The sequence below is a fragment of the Pelodiscus sinensis genome, chromosome 3 (assembly GCF_052426305.1).
Source record: "Pelodiscus sinensis isolate ZL-2025 chromosome 3, ASM5242630v1, whole genome shotgun sequence".
Classification (NCBI taxonomy): Eukaryota; Metazoa; Chordata; order Testudines; family Trionychidae; genus Pelodiscus; species Pelodiscus sinensis.
The window spans coordinates 34,233,567-34,245,585 of NC_143054.1; the positions used below are offsets into that span (position 1 = coordinate 34,233,567).

Genomic DNA, 12,019 nt, shown 5'->3' on the forward strand with positions numbered 1-12,019 from the left:
GCCAGATAAACTCTTCTGGAGTCCCAGGGTAAATAAAATGTTGGGCCCCTCTACACTCTGAGGTGGGGCAAAAAATGAGGGTTCCAGTGTGTCAGAGGGATCCAGTGTGCCAGTGAATGGGATAGGGATGAGATGCAAAATCTGGCTGGAAAATAGGGTACAGGAGCAAGCTGTGAGTAGGTGTCTGGACAGGAGGAAGGGGGCAGGAGCAGGGTGCTGGTGGGTGTCTGTCTAGGAGGCAGGGGCAGAGTACTGGGGTAGGGAGCTGGTGGGGCCCTGAGCAGGGGACAGATCTGGCCAGGGGGCAGGGTATTGGTGGACCCTGGGCATGGTTGCAGGTGGGGCCCTGGGCAGGGGGGGCACCTTTCTTGAAATGTGGTGCCCAGAACTGGACATAATACTCCAACTGAGGCCTTAAATCAGTGCAAGAGTAGAGTGAAGAATGACTTCTCGTGTCTTGCTCACAACACTCCTGTGAATACATCCCAGAATCATGTTTTTTTTTTAAAAACAGTGTCACACTACTGACTCATATTTAGCTTGTGGCCTACTATTACCCCTAGGTTCCTTTCTGTACTATTCCTTCATAGACAGTCGCTTCCCATTCTGTATGTGTGAAACGGATTGTTCTCTCTTAAGTGGAATACTTCACATTTGTCCTTATTAAACTTTATCCTATTTATCTCAGAACATTTCTCCAGTTTGTCCAGATCATTTTGAATTATGACCCTATCCTCCAAAGCACTTGCAACCCCTCCCAGCTTGGTATCAGCTGTAACTTGATAAGCGTACTCTTTATGTCAACATCTAAATCATTGATCAAGATACAGAACAGAACCAGTCCCAAAACAGATTTCTGTGGAACTCCCTTTCAGCATGATAATGAACCATTAATAAGTACTCTCTGAAAATGGTTATCCAGCCAGTTATGCACCACCTTGTAGGAGCCCTATCTAGGTTGTATTTCCCTAGTTTATTGATAAGAAGATCATGCAAGATCATGTCAAATGCCTTACTAATGTCTAGGTATACCATGTCTACTGCTTCTCCCTTATCCACAAGGCTTGATATGCTTCCAAAGAAAGTTATCAGATTGGTTTGACAGGATCTGTTCTGTTACCTATCTCCTTATTATCTTCTAGATGTTTGCAGATTAATTCCTTAATTATTTGCTCCATCATCTTCCCTGGCACAGAAGTTAAGATGACTGGTCTATAATTTCCTGGGTTGTTCTTATTTCCCTTTTTATGGATGGGAACTATATTTGCCCTTTTCCGATCTTCTGGAATCTCTCCTGACTTCTTCCATGACTTTTCAAAGGTGATAGCTAACAGCTCACATACCTCCTCTATCAGCTCCTTAAGTATCCTAGGATGTATTTCATAAGGTCCTCATTGGTATCAGTCAAAGTTTCTTTTTTTTTAACCTTTTAATCTTTCTTCACTACCTAGTCCTCTACCTCAACTCTTCAGATGTTTATTGTTCCTGCAAATGTAGTCTGTCCACAGCACAATTAATGAGTTTTAGGAAGGAAAGACAAAAGGGGAATTTTCTTTTATTCAGCAATCCTTTTTTCCTCATTCTGCATGACACTGTCCATATATATCTGCCCACTTTCCACCAAAAATATATATTACCACCTTTTATTTTTTAGTTTTTTAAAATTCTAAGCACATTAGATAAAAGCTCTATATAAAATGCTATCACTAATTAAGGGTACAATACCAATGAAAACTGTGTCTTTTGGATCGATACTATATACTGTATTGGATTATACTTAGAAGGCTAGCTGCCTACAATATTAAAAGCTCTTTTTACCCTCTCTCTAGAATATAAACAATGCATCAGCATAACTGTCAATCTTTTTCTTCTAAGCAGTAGCTAGAAGTTCACTCCATTTAAACAAAACTGATGATAGCTTGGGTTTATTTTTTGCAATCTCTGTACTTAGAAGATTGTCCACAGCAAACATAAAAGTACGGCATAAAAGTACAGCTTTACCTTTGCGTCCTGGGTACACATGAGGGTAATATTCATAGTACAGATCAGGCTGATCCAGATTTCCAAATGGTTCAAATTCCACTTCTGCATTTTGGAAAAGATTCAACTTTACCAGCAGTGCTAGTCTCACAAACCATAGCTAAAATGGCAACAGATATGAAAATTCAAGGTAAGCTATTGGCTTCTATGGTAAATCAAACTTAAAAATTACTTTCAGTGTTTGAATCATTTCAGGCATAGTAAATTAAACAATGAAAAACTAATCTCAGATTTGCATAACTAAAATACACATTTGTCAAGTCGCAATTTTGAAAAAGCTAATAAGAAAAAGAGTTGAACCTAGGAAAGTGATATTTTGATCAGGTGTGAGGCATTGGGCCCTTGAGTGGAAGTTTCTAGAGAGGTCTGTATTATTAAATTAAATTAAATAGAATAAAGGATCCTGAAGAGCCAAAACCAGCCCTAAACCTGTAGAACACTGAACAGTTTTAAACAAAGCCTAGGGTTTGGCATACAGAGACCTCAGCCTTTTTAGTACCATGATGAACACACAATTAAGTATCAAAAACTGTTAAAGCACCTGAAATGTAAAATTTTAAGTAAGGCTTTCATTTTCACATCATCCTTGGTCCCTTTGCCATTAGCTGAAGAGAGTCTTCAAAAGGAAAAAAAACAACCCACCCTCCTAATAAGAAAGTTTCTTAGATGGTATTAAAGATGGTAACAATTGTGTTCTGGTTGTGACATTAATTATTAAAATATGACAATGTAGATCATTGTTGCTACCACTGTTATGACTGCAACAAATCTTGCACAAAAATAGGTTATGTAATGTGTCAATGGAACAGTTACGGTTTGCTAAATGTGATTATCCTATTTGCATGCATATCTCATTTTAGCATCTGAAATTATGAATACTGACTGGATACCTGTATTTCAGATGGTTTAGTAGTGCCGTAACACCCACAATATATAGTTTATATCAAGTCTAGCCAGCAAATTGTCAATGAAGCATTCTAATTAATGGTCCATCAACAAATACAATTGGCCGGGGACGAAGTTTATCTCCACCAGATCAACTTTCCTGTGGATGCTCTAGCTAGAATATGGGTTCTGATTCTGTTATTCTCAATTGTGACAAACTGAGGCACAGTGACACTGGGGAAAAACATAAGTCAGTTGAAATGGGCTGGAACCATCATTTCTGTCAAAGCCCAATCCTGTTTCCTAGAAGGCGAAGCAAGACAAATACAAAAAAGGGAAAGAAAACAACAGGAAAGAGAAAATGAAGATCTGTCTGGCACTGACTTTTAGTTGCAACCTCACAGCATATGGTTTTATCAGCCACTCCAAGACCTGGCAAACTTGTGTGAGCAGCAGGTTGTTTATGGCATTGCAATTAGATACCTTTCTGGTCACAGATTTACAGAAGTGTTGAAAAATGCATAGTGAGGGGCTGGCTAAACCAGACTCTTATTATAGAAAAAGGAGAAAACAAAGGAAAAAGAAGAAATAAGTTAGGCTAGGTGTGACAGGGCCCTTTGGCTCTCCTCTGGTCAACAAACTGTTCAGAGACCTCTGTGCTGTTCAAACACCTTGTGTAGTTTACTTATAGTGTGAGTTCCCATCAACTACATACCCTGTTCAGCTCTGCTCTAACAGTCCTAGGAAGCCACCAGCTCCTGCAACAAGCAGTGCTCCCGGGGGAATTATGTGCGAAAAATATAAAAATTCTGCTCCAAAATTAAAAATTCTGCAGAACATATTTTAAAGTTTTGCAAAATTCTGCATATTTCATTTGCCAAAACAACATAATGTACAGCTGTTTCAATTATTTTGGTAATTTATTCTTTAGCGAGGCTGTCTGTAACATATAACAATATCTGCCCTGGCCTTGTGTCCCTGACTTATCCCCCTGTTCTCTTGTGTCTCAGCATCCCTGCTCTCATCCGTCCTTGCACTCCTCTTCCCATTCCCATAAATTCCTGCAGTCCCACTTTGATTCATCCCCTGATCCAGTCTGTCCTTGACATTAGCCCTTCTGAACCCCAGTCTGTCACCTCCGAACAGCCCCACGCTATCATCTCCCCATATTCTTTGCCTCCTGACCTGTCCCCATGGATCAGGCTGTGAAAATGCATCCTCTTCTTTTCCTACCTGCATCTGGGGATTCTTCTGCCCAGGAGTGGCTGCTCTCTATTCTGGTGCCACAAAAAGTATAACTGCAGTTCTTGACAGAATATATTTTCTACCGAGAAAACAATTCTGCATTGTCCGTGAATTATGTATGTGCGCAGTGGTGCAGAATTCCCCCAGGATTAAAGTAGGGAAGAGCAATGTCTCTCTTCCATTTGATGCCTACTTTCCCCTATTTCTGCTTCGTCTTGTGCCTATTTGTAGCCTCTGCCCAATGGCTTAATTAGCCTTCTATCTCTTCTCCATCCACAAGTTAGGCTCAGATCTATTTCACCAGCTCCATTCTATACTGTTTGATTGGAGCTTCTATGACCAGAGGGCTGGCTCAGGCATTCTTGCTTAGCACTCTGTCACAGAAGGGAAAGGACACACTGGGGGTGGGTTGGGGAGCCTGCCTGCTGGCTTCACGTTTTTTAAAATGCAGACCCATAGCGGGGGCAGGTAGGAGCAGGGACAGCTGCCAAGACCTAGGACATGCCGGGACTGAGTCTGCCAGCTCCTACCGCAGAGACTGCAGTGGGCTGTAGTAAATTTCCTTTGTAAAAGAAACAGTTAACTGCGTAACGGACAGGATATTTAATGGCTACATGGTTACCATATCACACAACTTTTAACAGCTATAACCACAACACATGAATGTAAAGTGACCATACCTGCAAAGAATCTGTTGTATGATTAGTAGGTAGCCCATTTTTGCCATATCCTTGACCATGGGCGGTCAAAAGTCGTCCACACAGGTCAACTGCTGCTCTCCAGTTTTTGCTGTTCTGTGAAAAAGAATTAAGTAACTAACAAATGAGCATTCTAAAATAAGCACATACTTATTCGGCTTGAAGCAATATTAGCTATTAGTAAAAATAACAAGGCTGATAAAACTGGTCAGTAAGAAGTGGAATAGCATTCATAAAAGCTGCATATGCAAATAGGTAAAAAGTGAAATAAAGCATGAGATACAGGGTAAGATGACTAGATCACTACAAGAAAGGCATACCAATTTATAACAACATCAGAGTTTTCCAGTTAAAGCCATCTATCAGATTTTTCTAATCCATTCACAACTCTATTTTGCCATCTCAAAGAATGTAGAATAAAAACAAGTCATATCATACCCAATTTACCCGAAGTACAGACTGAACCTCTCTATTCTAGCACCATCTGGATCTGACCAGTGTCAAACCAGGGAATTTGCCAGACCTCAGGAGGTCAATATTGTCTAGCAGCATTACCAACACTTCCACTGCTTACTGGGCTCTTAGAAGACATTTAGGGGTCAATTAAAGCTAAATAACACAGAACACTGAGAGCCAGGACTGGTGGCTATAAACAAACTTTATGGGACTGTGGGAAACTCGGGCACACCCATGGTAAGTGATCATCTGGCTAACTAAAATCATGCTGGATCATGGATGTTGCCAGACTCGAGTGTGTCTGACTAGAGAGGTTCAATCTGGTCTTTAATATGATAATACATTTAGGGTTTGCTCCTGGTTCCTATTAATTTCAATAGTGCAGAATCAAATCTTTGAAGTTCATTCAATAAAATGATTAAGTGAACATTCCAAACATAAGCATCTGAACACAGGATCTCTATTAACAACTATTAACAAAGAGGGAAGACAAAATAGTTTGTTTTAAAGAGAATGAATGTAAAATTATATTTAAGATTATAGACTGCAATTATTTTTTATTGATGAATTTATTTCATAGAATCATAGAATATTAGGACTGGAAGGGACCTCGAGGGATCATTGAGTCCAGTCCCCTGCCCTCATGGCAGGACCAAATATTGTCTAGACCAGCAGTCCCTAACGCGGTGCCCACGGGCGCCATGGCGCCTGCCGGGGCATTTGTGTGAGCCCACCGACAACCTGGGCCAGCCCCGCCCGCGGCACACGGGAGGCGCCGGCCCCAGGCGCTCAAGATGCACCGGCGCCGGGTGTGCGATGCTCGGGTGGCCGCAGCCCTGGGGCATATGCGGGCGCTCGAGCGGCGCCGGTGTCAGTCCCAGGGGTGCGGCTCGGGCGGCAGCGCCGGCCCTGGGCACAAGGTGCTTGGGGCGGCCGTGGCCCCGGCCCCGGCCCTAGAGCACATGCCAGCGCCGGGTGCAAGGGCATCCCAGTCCCCTGGCGTGCTCCCGGATGCGTGACCCCTGGCCCCGGGCACGAGTGGCCCCGTCCCCGGGCACCCGCCACATGAGTGGCCTCACCCCCAGGTGCCCGGGAGCCTCTAAAGGTTGGGGACCACTGGTCTAGACCATCCGTGATAGACATTTATCTAACCTACTCTTAAATATCTCCAGAGATGGGGATTTCTATTCAAACCTTCTCAAGGGCTAACATCATATTACATTTAAATATTTATTTCAATTTATAAAAATGAAAAGAAAATATCAACTCAGTTCAATACATTGCACTAACATATCATGCTTTATGTACATGCACTTGTTAGCAATTTAAAATTTCTACACTGTTGTATACTCTACTGAAGCCTATTAATTATCAAATACATTTTCAGAGACTTTAACCTGGCACAACTATTAGTAATCTCCAAATCTCAAAATTGTTCTGGTTTGTAGAAAACTGTAATGAAGATCCTGTAAATTATCATCATCTGTATTATCACAGAGTCTAATAGTACCACTACAGATTACACTACACTTCGTAATGAAAGAGTAAGTCTCTATTCTACCCAAGAATAAAGTCTCTTGTTTGTAATAAAAATAATAATGAGCAGAACAGGAAACTGCTATACTGACAGTGATAAGGTGCAGAAAATGCAGTTCCAAATTGAAATGAATGCATGAGTCATACCTTTAAAAATTTAGAAAATGAAGATTCACCTGTAAACAGTATTATCTGAGATGACCTCTGAACATTCCCACTGCTGGGTTACACCAATGGTGCATCTTGAACTGGAGAAAACTTCTAATAACAATGCCTATTGAAGCATTCTTGTGTCTCCTGCCTCTCTCCTTGCTGCTGTGAATATTTGGTGGACAGAACTATTAAAAAAGGGCATAATGCAGAGACCACCTAAGCATCTTTTACCTTCCCCTTAAGTCCAAAGCTGAAATTTGGACTCCAAGAGGGGAAGATGGGTAGGGAGTCAGAGAGTGAAGAATAAATCTCCAGGTAACCTTCATTTTTTCTTGAAGAAACCTCTTCACATGCCCACTTGTGGGAGTTCAATAATCAGCATTCCTCCCAGGATAATGGAACAAGGAGATCTAGCAAAATAGAAAATGTAATGCTGCTTTACCAAATTGTGCATCTTATCTAGAAAATGTTGTGAAAAAGTATGAACTAATTGTCAAGTGTCAACGCTACAGAAATATCCACAGATGGCCTGAATGGAGCTTGTAGACCACAGTATGAAAACTTCTGCTCTACAACTCTGTCTGTTCAAAAGCTAAACAGCATTTCACCATAAAAATGGAAGATCCCCTCTTTCGGTTTGTTTCCAGAGGAAGTCAAAATGAATGTAATGCTAAGTCATTAGTTATGGATGCAACAACAGCCCCACATATCACATCATAAAAGTGTTGAAGCACACACAGTTTGAGCTTGGGCCAGTGTTCCTTAGTGCTCAGGTAATGACTGGACAAACAATGCTATTTTCTCCCATTACTAATATTTGTAGGTGGACACTACTGCCTGATTGGTTGCCTCTGTCAGAGCCACAGGACAGTTTGGGCTGACTGCCCCACACTCCGTGCTTCGGGGGTCACCATGGAAGTCGCTTTAACCATCCTACGAACGGGTCCCAGGGTGGCTCAGAGAATTACCTGGAGGTCTGGTGAGGGGCAGCAGCAAGGTCTGAGCCCTCCCACATTCACCATGGTGTCAGGAGCTGGAGTGACCTGTCAGCCTGCTCCCCTCTTCTATCCCACTGCACTTGGATTCACCACAGCAGCAAGAAGCAGAGCATCTCAGCCCCAGACCTACATCCCCCCAGGTCACAAGTCTCCAACCTTTGTAAGCATGAGATCACTTTTTGAATTTAAGTGCAGTCCAAGATCTACCTCAGACCCAAATACCCTTGCCCTGCCTCCTTTGTGCCCCTTCTCTGAGGCCTCGCCTCTGCTCACTCCATCCTCCTCTCCTCTCCCATTCTCCCTCACTTTCACCAGGCAGAGGCAGCAGGTTGGGGTGAAGGCTCTGGTCTTGGATTAAGGGATTTGGAGTGTGAGAGGGGCTCTGAGGTGAGCTTGGGCAGGCATCTGGAGTGCTGAAGGGGGTTCTAGGTGCAGGCATCTGGATGCAGGGGTACTCGGGACTAGGGCAATGGCTTGGGGTGCACAGCTGGGGTAGGGTTTCAGGATATGGGCTCCGACTGGGCACTGCTTACCTCAGGTGGCTCCTGGGTGGTAGTGCAGTGGAGCTAAGGCAGGCTCAACCCTGCTCTAGTCCTGTACTACTCCAAAAAGCAGCCAGAAAACTCCCTCCATCACAAGTCCTGTTGTGCCCCCTCTCTTCTCTGTGGAGATACAGAGTGGGAGAGAGGGCACCTTGACATCAGTGCCCCTTTTCTCCCTCCCCTCCCCTGCCCTGCCCAAAACGCAAGAGGCTCCTGGGGGTGGGGGAAGGCAGCTCCAAGGCAAAGGGCAGGAGATGCGCAGCAGTAGGGGCAGGGACAGCTGAAGTGCCAGCACTTGATACCCTCTTGGCCAAACCACTCAGGATCACCTGTCAGAGACTCCAAGATCTACCAGTGGATCCCGATCTACTGATTGGTGACCAGTGCCCTAGGGACAGCCCTGGTAATACCCAAATAAGGCACAGGAGAATATCATTGCATGCAGAGCCTAGCTTCTCACTTTGTCTATCTGAAATGCTATAGTGGAGTTGTTACTCTTCAGCATTTTTAATGACAGTCACCACTACTACTAATGAATCTGTATCTGGATACACAAGAAGTTTCCAAGTCACAGAGAGTTATCTTGTCTACTAAAAAACAAAACAAAACAAAAAACAAACAAAACAAGACCCCAAACAAATACTCCTGGCCCAGAAGCTGACTTTAATCAAGTATGTTTGTTGGCTGCAATAAACCATTCAGAATACCTGAAAGGTGAACTCACAATATTGAAAACTGGATCTACAGTTTCCTGTAAGGTTAACAAAAGGATTTTTACGTAGAACCATCTTTTGTCTGATTTTGCGTAATTGGAGCATACATGCCAGAGGGAAAGAGGACAATATGCCAACACTGTCATCTGTCAAAGTTTGAACATCTGAATCCATATCCAGAAGTTTGATAGGCCTCTCTCGTTTTACTTCAGACAGCATACTGGGGACAAGGAAAGGAGACTATTCTCTTGATACTAGCATGAGTGAAAGATCTCAGTAGGATTGTTCTGCGGTGGGGTAGTTCTCTTGTACCTTTTTGGGAGAAACATTCCATTGCAGTTGCCTTTCTTCAACTCTTAAATTCGGGGCAATACCTAAGGCAGGGGTGGGGAACCTAAGGCCTGAGGGCCGGATGCAGCCCCCAGCTTGCTTGGATCTGGTCCCTGAGGCTTGGGGCTCCCCCCAAAATTGGGGAGCCCATGTGGGTGAGGGGTATTTTTTTCTCACTTATGTGTCAGAGGCCCCTGATGTAGGGCATGGCCAAGATGGTCACACTATCACCTGGTGGTATCTATCAATCTTGCCAGTACCCAGCAGGGAATTTACTGTCATAGTTCTGGGGAAGAAAGATTTGATCTCATAACCTGAAACCTTGGAAAAGTGCACTCTGGATTCCCTGATTTTGGATTTGAAGCACTTTTCAGTGTACACAAAAGCTTAGTTAAATGAAAAACCAAAAGGGGTGAGAGATACTCCTTGAGGAGCCAGTCAAGATTTGAGGATAGATACATACATCTCCAGGGAAGTTTGCATCACTAGGGAAACAGATTTAGCTTTGCATGATTTTTTTGCCCTTTCTCTTACCTTTATATTTAAACATCAAGAATAACATAACTGGTAAAACATGAGAGGCCATCTGATCCAAAGGCAGATTTGAATAAGAATGTTCTATGGACTTGATGCAATGAATGTAAGGCATTCTGGGAACTGTGGATCCTTTGAACAGTCAATTCCTACTGGAAATATTATGGTTTTAAAGAGGTTCTGAGCATGGAACCAATGGGCTTGGATCAGGGACAGGGGAAGATGAAGAAGTTACCTTGTGCAATAACAATGGTTCTTCGAGATGTATGTCTCAGTAGGTGCTACATTCAGGTGTCAGTGCATCCTCGCGCCAGTGATTGGAGTTTTTTAGCCTAGCAGTGCCTTCCCTGTGCTGTGCATGCACAGCAGCCATCTCGTGCTGTTTTCATCCATTAGCTGCGCGCACAACACGAGTATCCCTGAATTCCTTTTCTACCAAAAATCCTATAATGGACTCCAAAGTAGAGGGGAACAAGGGAGAGTAGTGGAGCACCCACAGGGACACAAATCTCGAAGAACCATCAGTACTGCACAAGGTGAATAACTTCTCCTTCGAGTGGGTGCTCCACTCAGATGACTAAAAAGCAGTAGCCACAGTTGTGGCGGTGGGTCTTCGGAGTTATCTGCTAGAAGCAGCAAGGGCGGTGGCACTCACGGACATGATAGGTACTGGTTCTTGCTGTAGTGCATAATATTGTCCAAAATATGGGAGGAAGACCATGTGGTCACCCTGCAGATGTCAGCGAGTGGTACACTGTATAAAAAGGCAGTCGATGTAGCCATCACTCTGGTGGAATGTGCAGTGACCGGCCACGGTGACTCTTTGTTTCGGAGTCTGTAGCAAGTATTTATGCAAGTTGATAACCATCTGGATAGGAGTTGTACAGACACAGCTGTTCCCTTGGTAGGACCGGATGTGGATATAAAAGTCTATTGGATTTCTTGAAAGGCTTAGTCCTATCTATGTAAAAAGAGAGTGCCATTCATGTACCGAGGGTGTGTAATGTCACCTCCCTTGGGGAGTTATTGGGTGTGGGATGGTGAATGGGTAAGTAAATGGGAGGACATGATATTGATAATGTTCTTTGCCCACTATGAACTGGAGGAATCTCCTGTGAACTGGGTGTATTGTTATATGAAAATACGCACCTTGAAGGTTGAGGGATAAGAACCAGTCCCCCTTTTCCAGTGCTGGAATGATGGTTCCCAAAGTTACCATCCTGAAGTTGTTGTTGCCTATGAACTTGTTGAGTGTCCTGAGATCTAAGATCGGCCTCCATCCCTCTGACTTTCTGGAAGTGAGGAAATAGTTGGAATAGAACCCTCTTCCATGAAACTCTGGTGGAACTCACTCTATGGCCCTTAGACTGGGCAGTTTTTGGGCTTTTGCTTGTAGAAGGGGCTCGTGAGACAGGGGTCCCTGAAGAGAAATGGGGAAGGAGGGAAGGTAGGGGGTATAGATGTAAAGGGGATGGTGTAGCCAGTTCTTATAAACTTGAGGACCCACTGGGCCATAGTGATGAGAGGCCATTGGTGGTAAAAGGGTCTCAACCAATGGTGGAACATGTGGATGGTAAGCAGCAGATCTAGAGGGTGGTTGCTCATGCCCTCAACCACACCTTCAAATTTGCTGCTTGGGTTCAGCAGACTGGAATACAGATGCTTGGGTATGTTCTGCCTTCTGCTATTCGTCCATTGTTTTGAACTGTTGTCAAACAACTTTGGATGTTGCTTCTGATAGGAGGTGTCCCTTGATCTCTGGTATGGGGCACATAATCATTATTGCGGCTGATCGGGCCACTGTATCTGCTACGATCATCGATGCTTGGAGCTCTGTGTAGACAATGGATTGGCCCTCTTTCAGGATGGACTGCAGTTGAGGCCTCTTT

The 12,019-nt window shown here is 43.7% G+C and overlaps 1 protein-coding gene across 1 annotated transcript in view; it reads right to left on the minus strand.

Annotated features, from left to right (window-relative positions):
* TRAPPC12 (trafficking protein particle complex subunit 12) overlaps nucleotides 1-12,019 on the minus strand; it is a 113,643-nt gene that overhangs the window by 85,731 nt on the left and 15,893 nt on the right. The window contains exons 4-5 of the mRNA XM_075923543.2: nucleotides 4,851-4,964; nucleotides 2,002-2,140 (exon numbers count right to left, since the gene is read on the minus strand). Coding sequence (XP_075779658.2) covers nucleotides 2,002-2,140; nucleotides 4,851-4,964 — 253 coding nt within the window. The remainder of the gene's footprint in view (nucleotides 1-2,001; nucleotides 2,141-4,850; nucleotides 4,965-12,019) is intronic.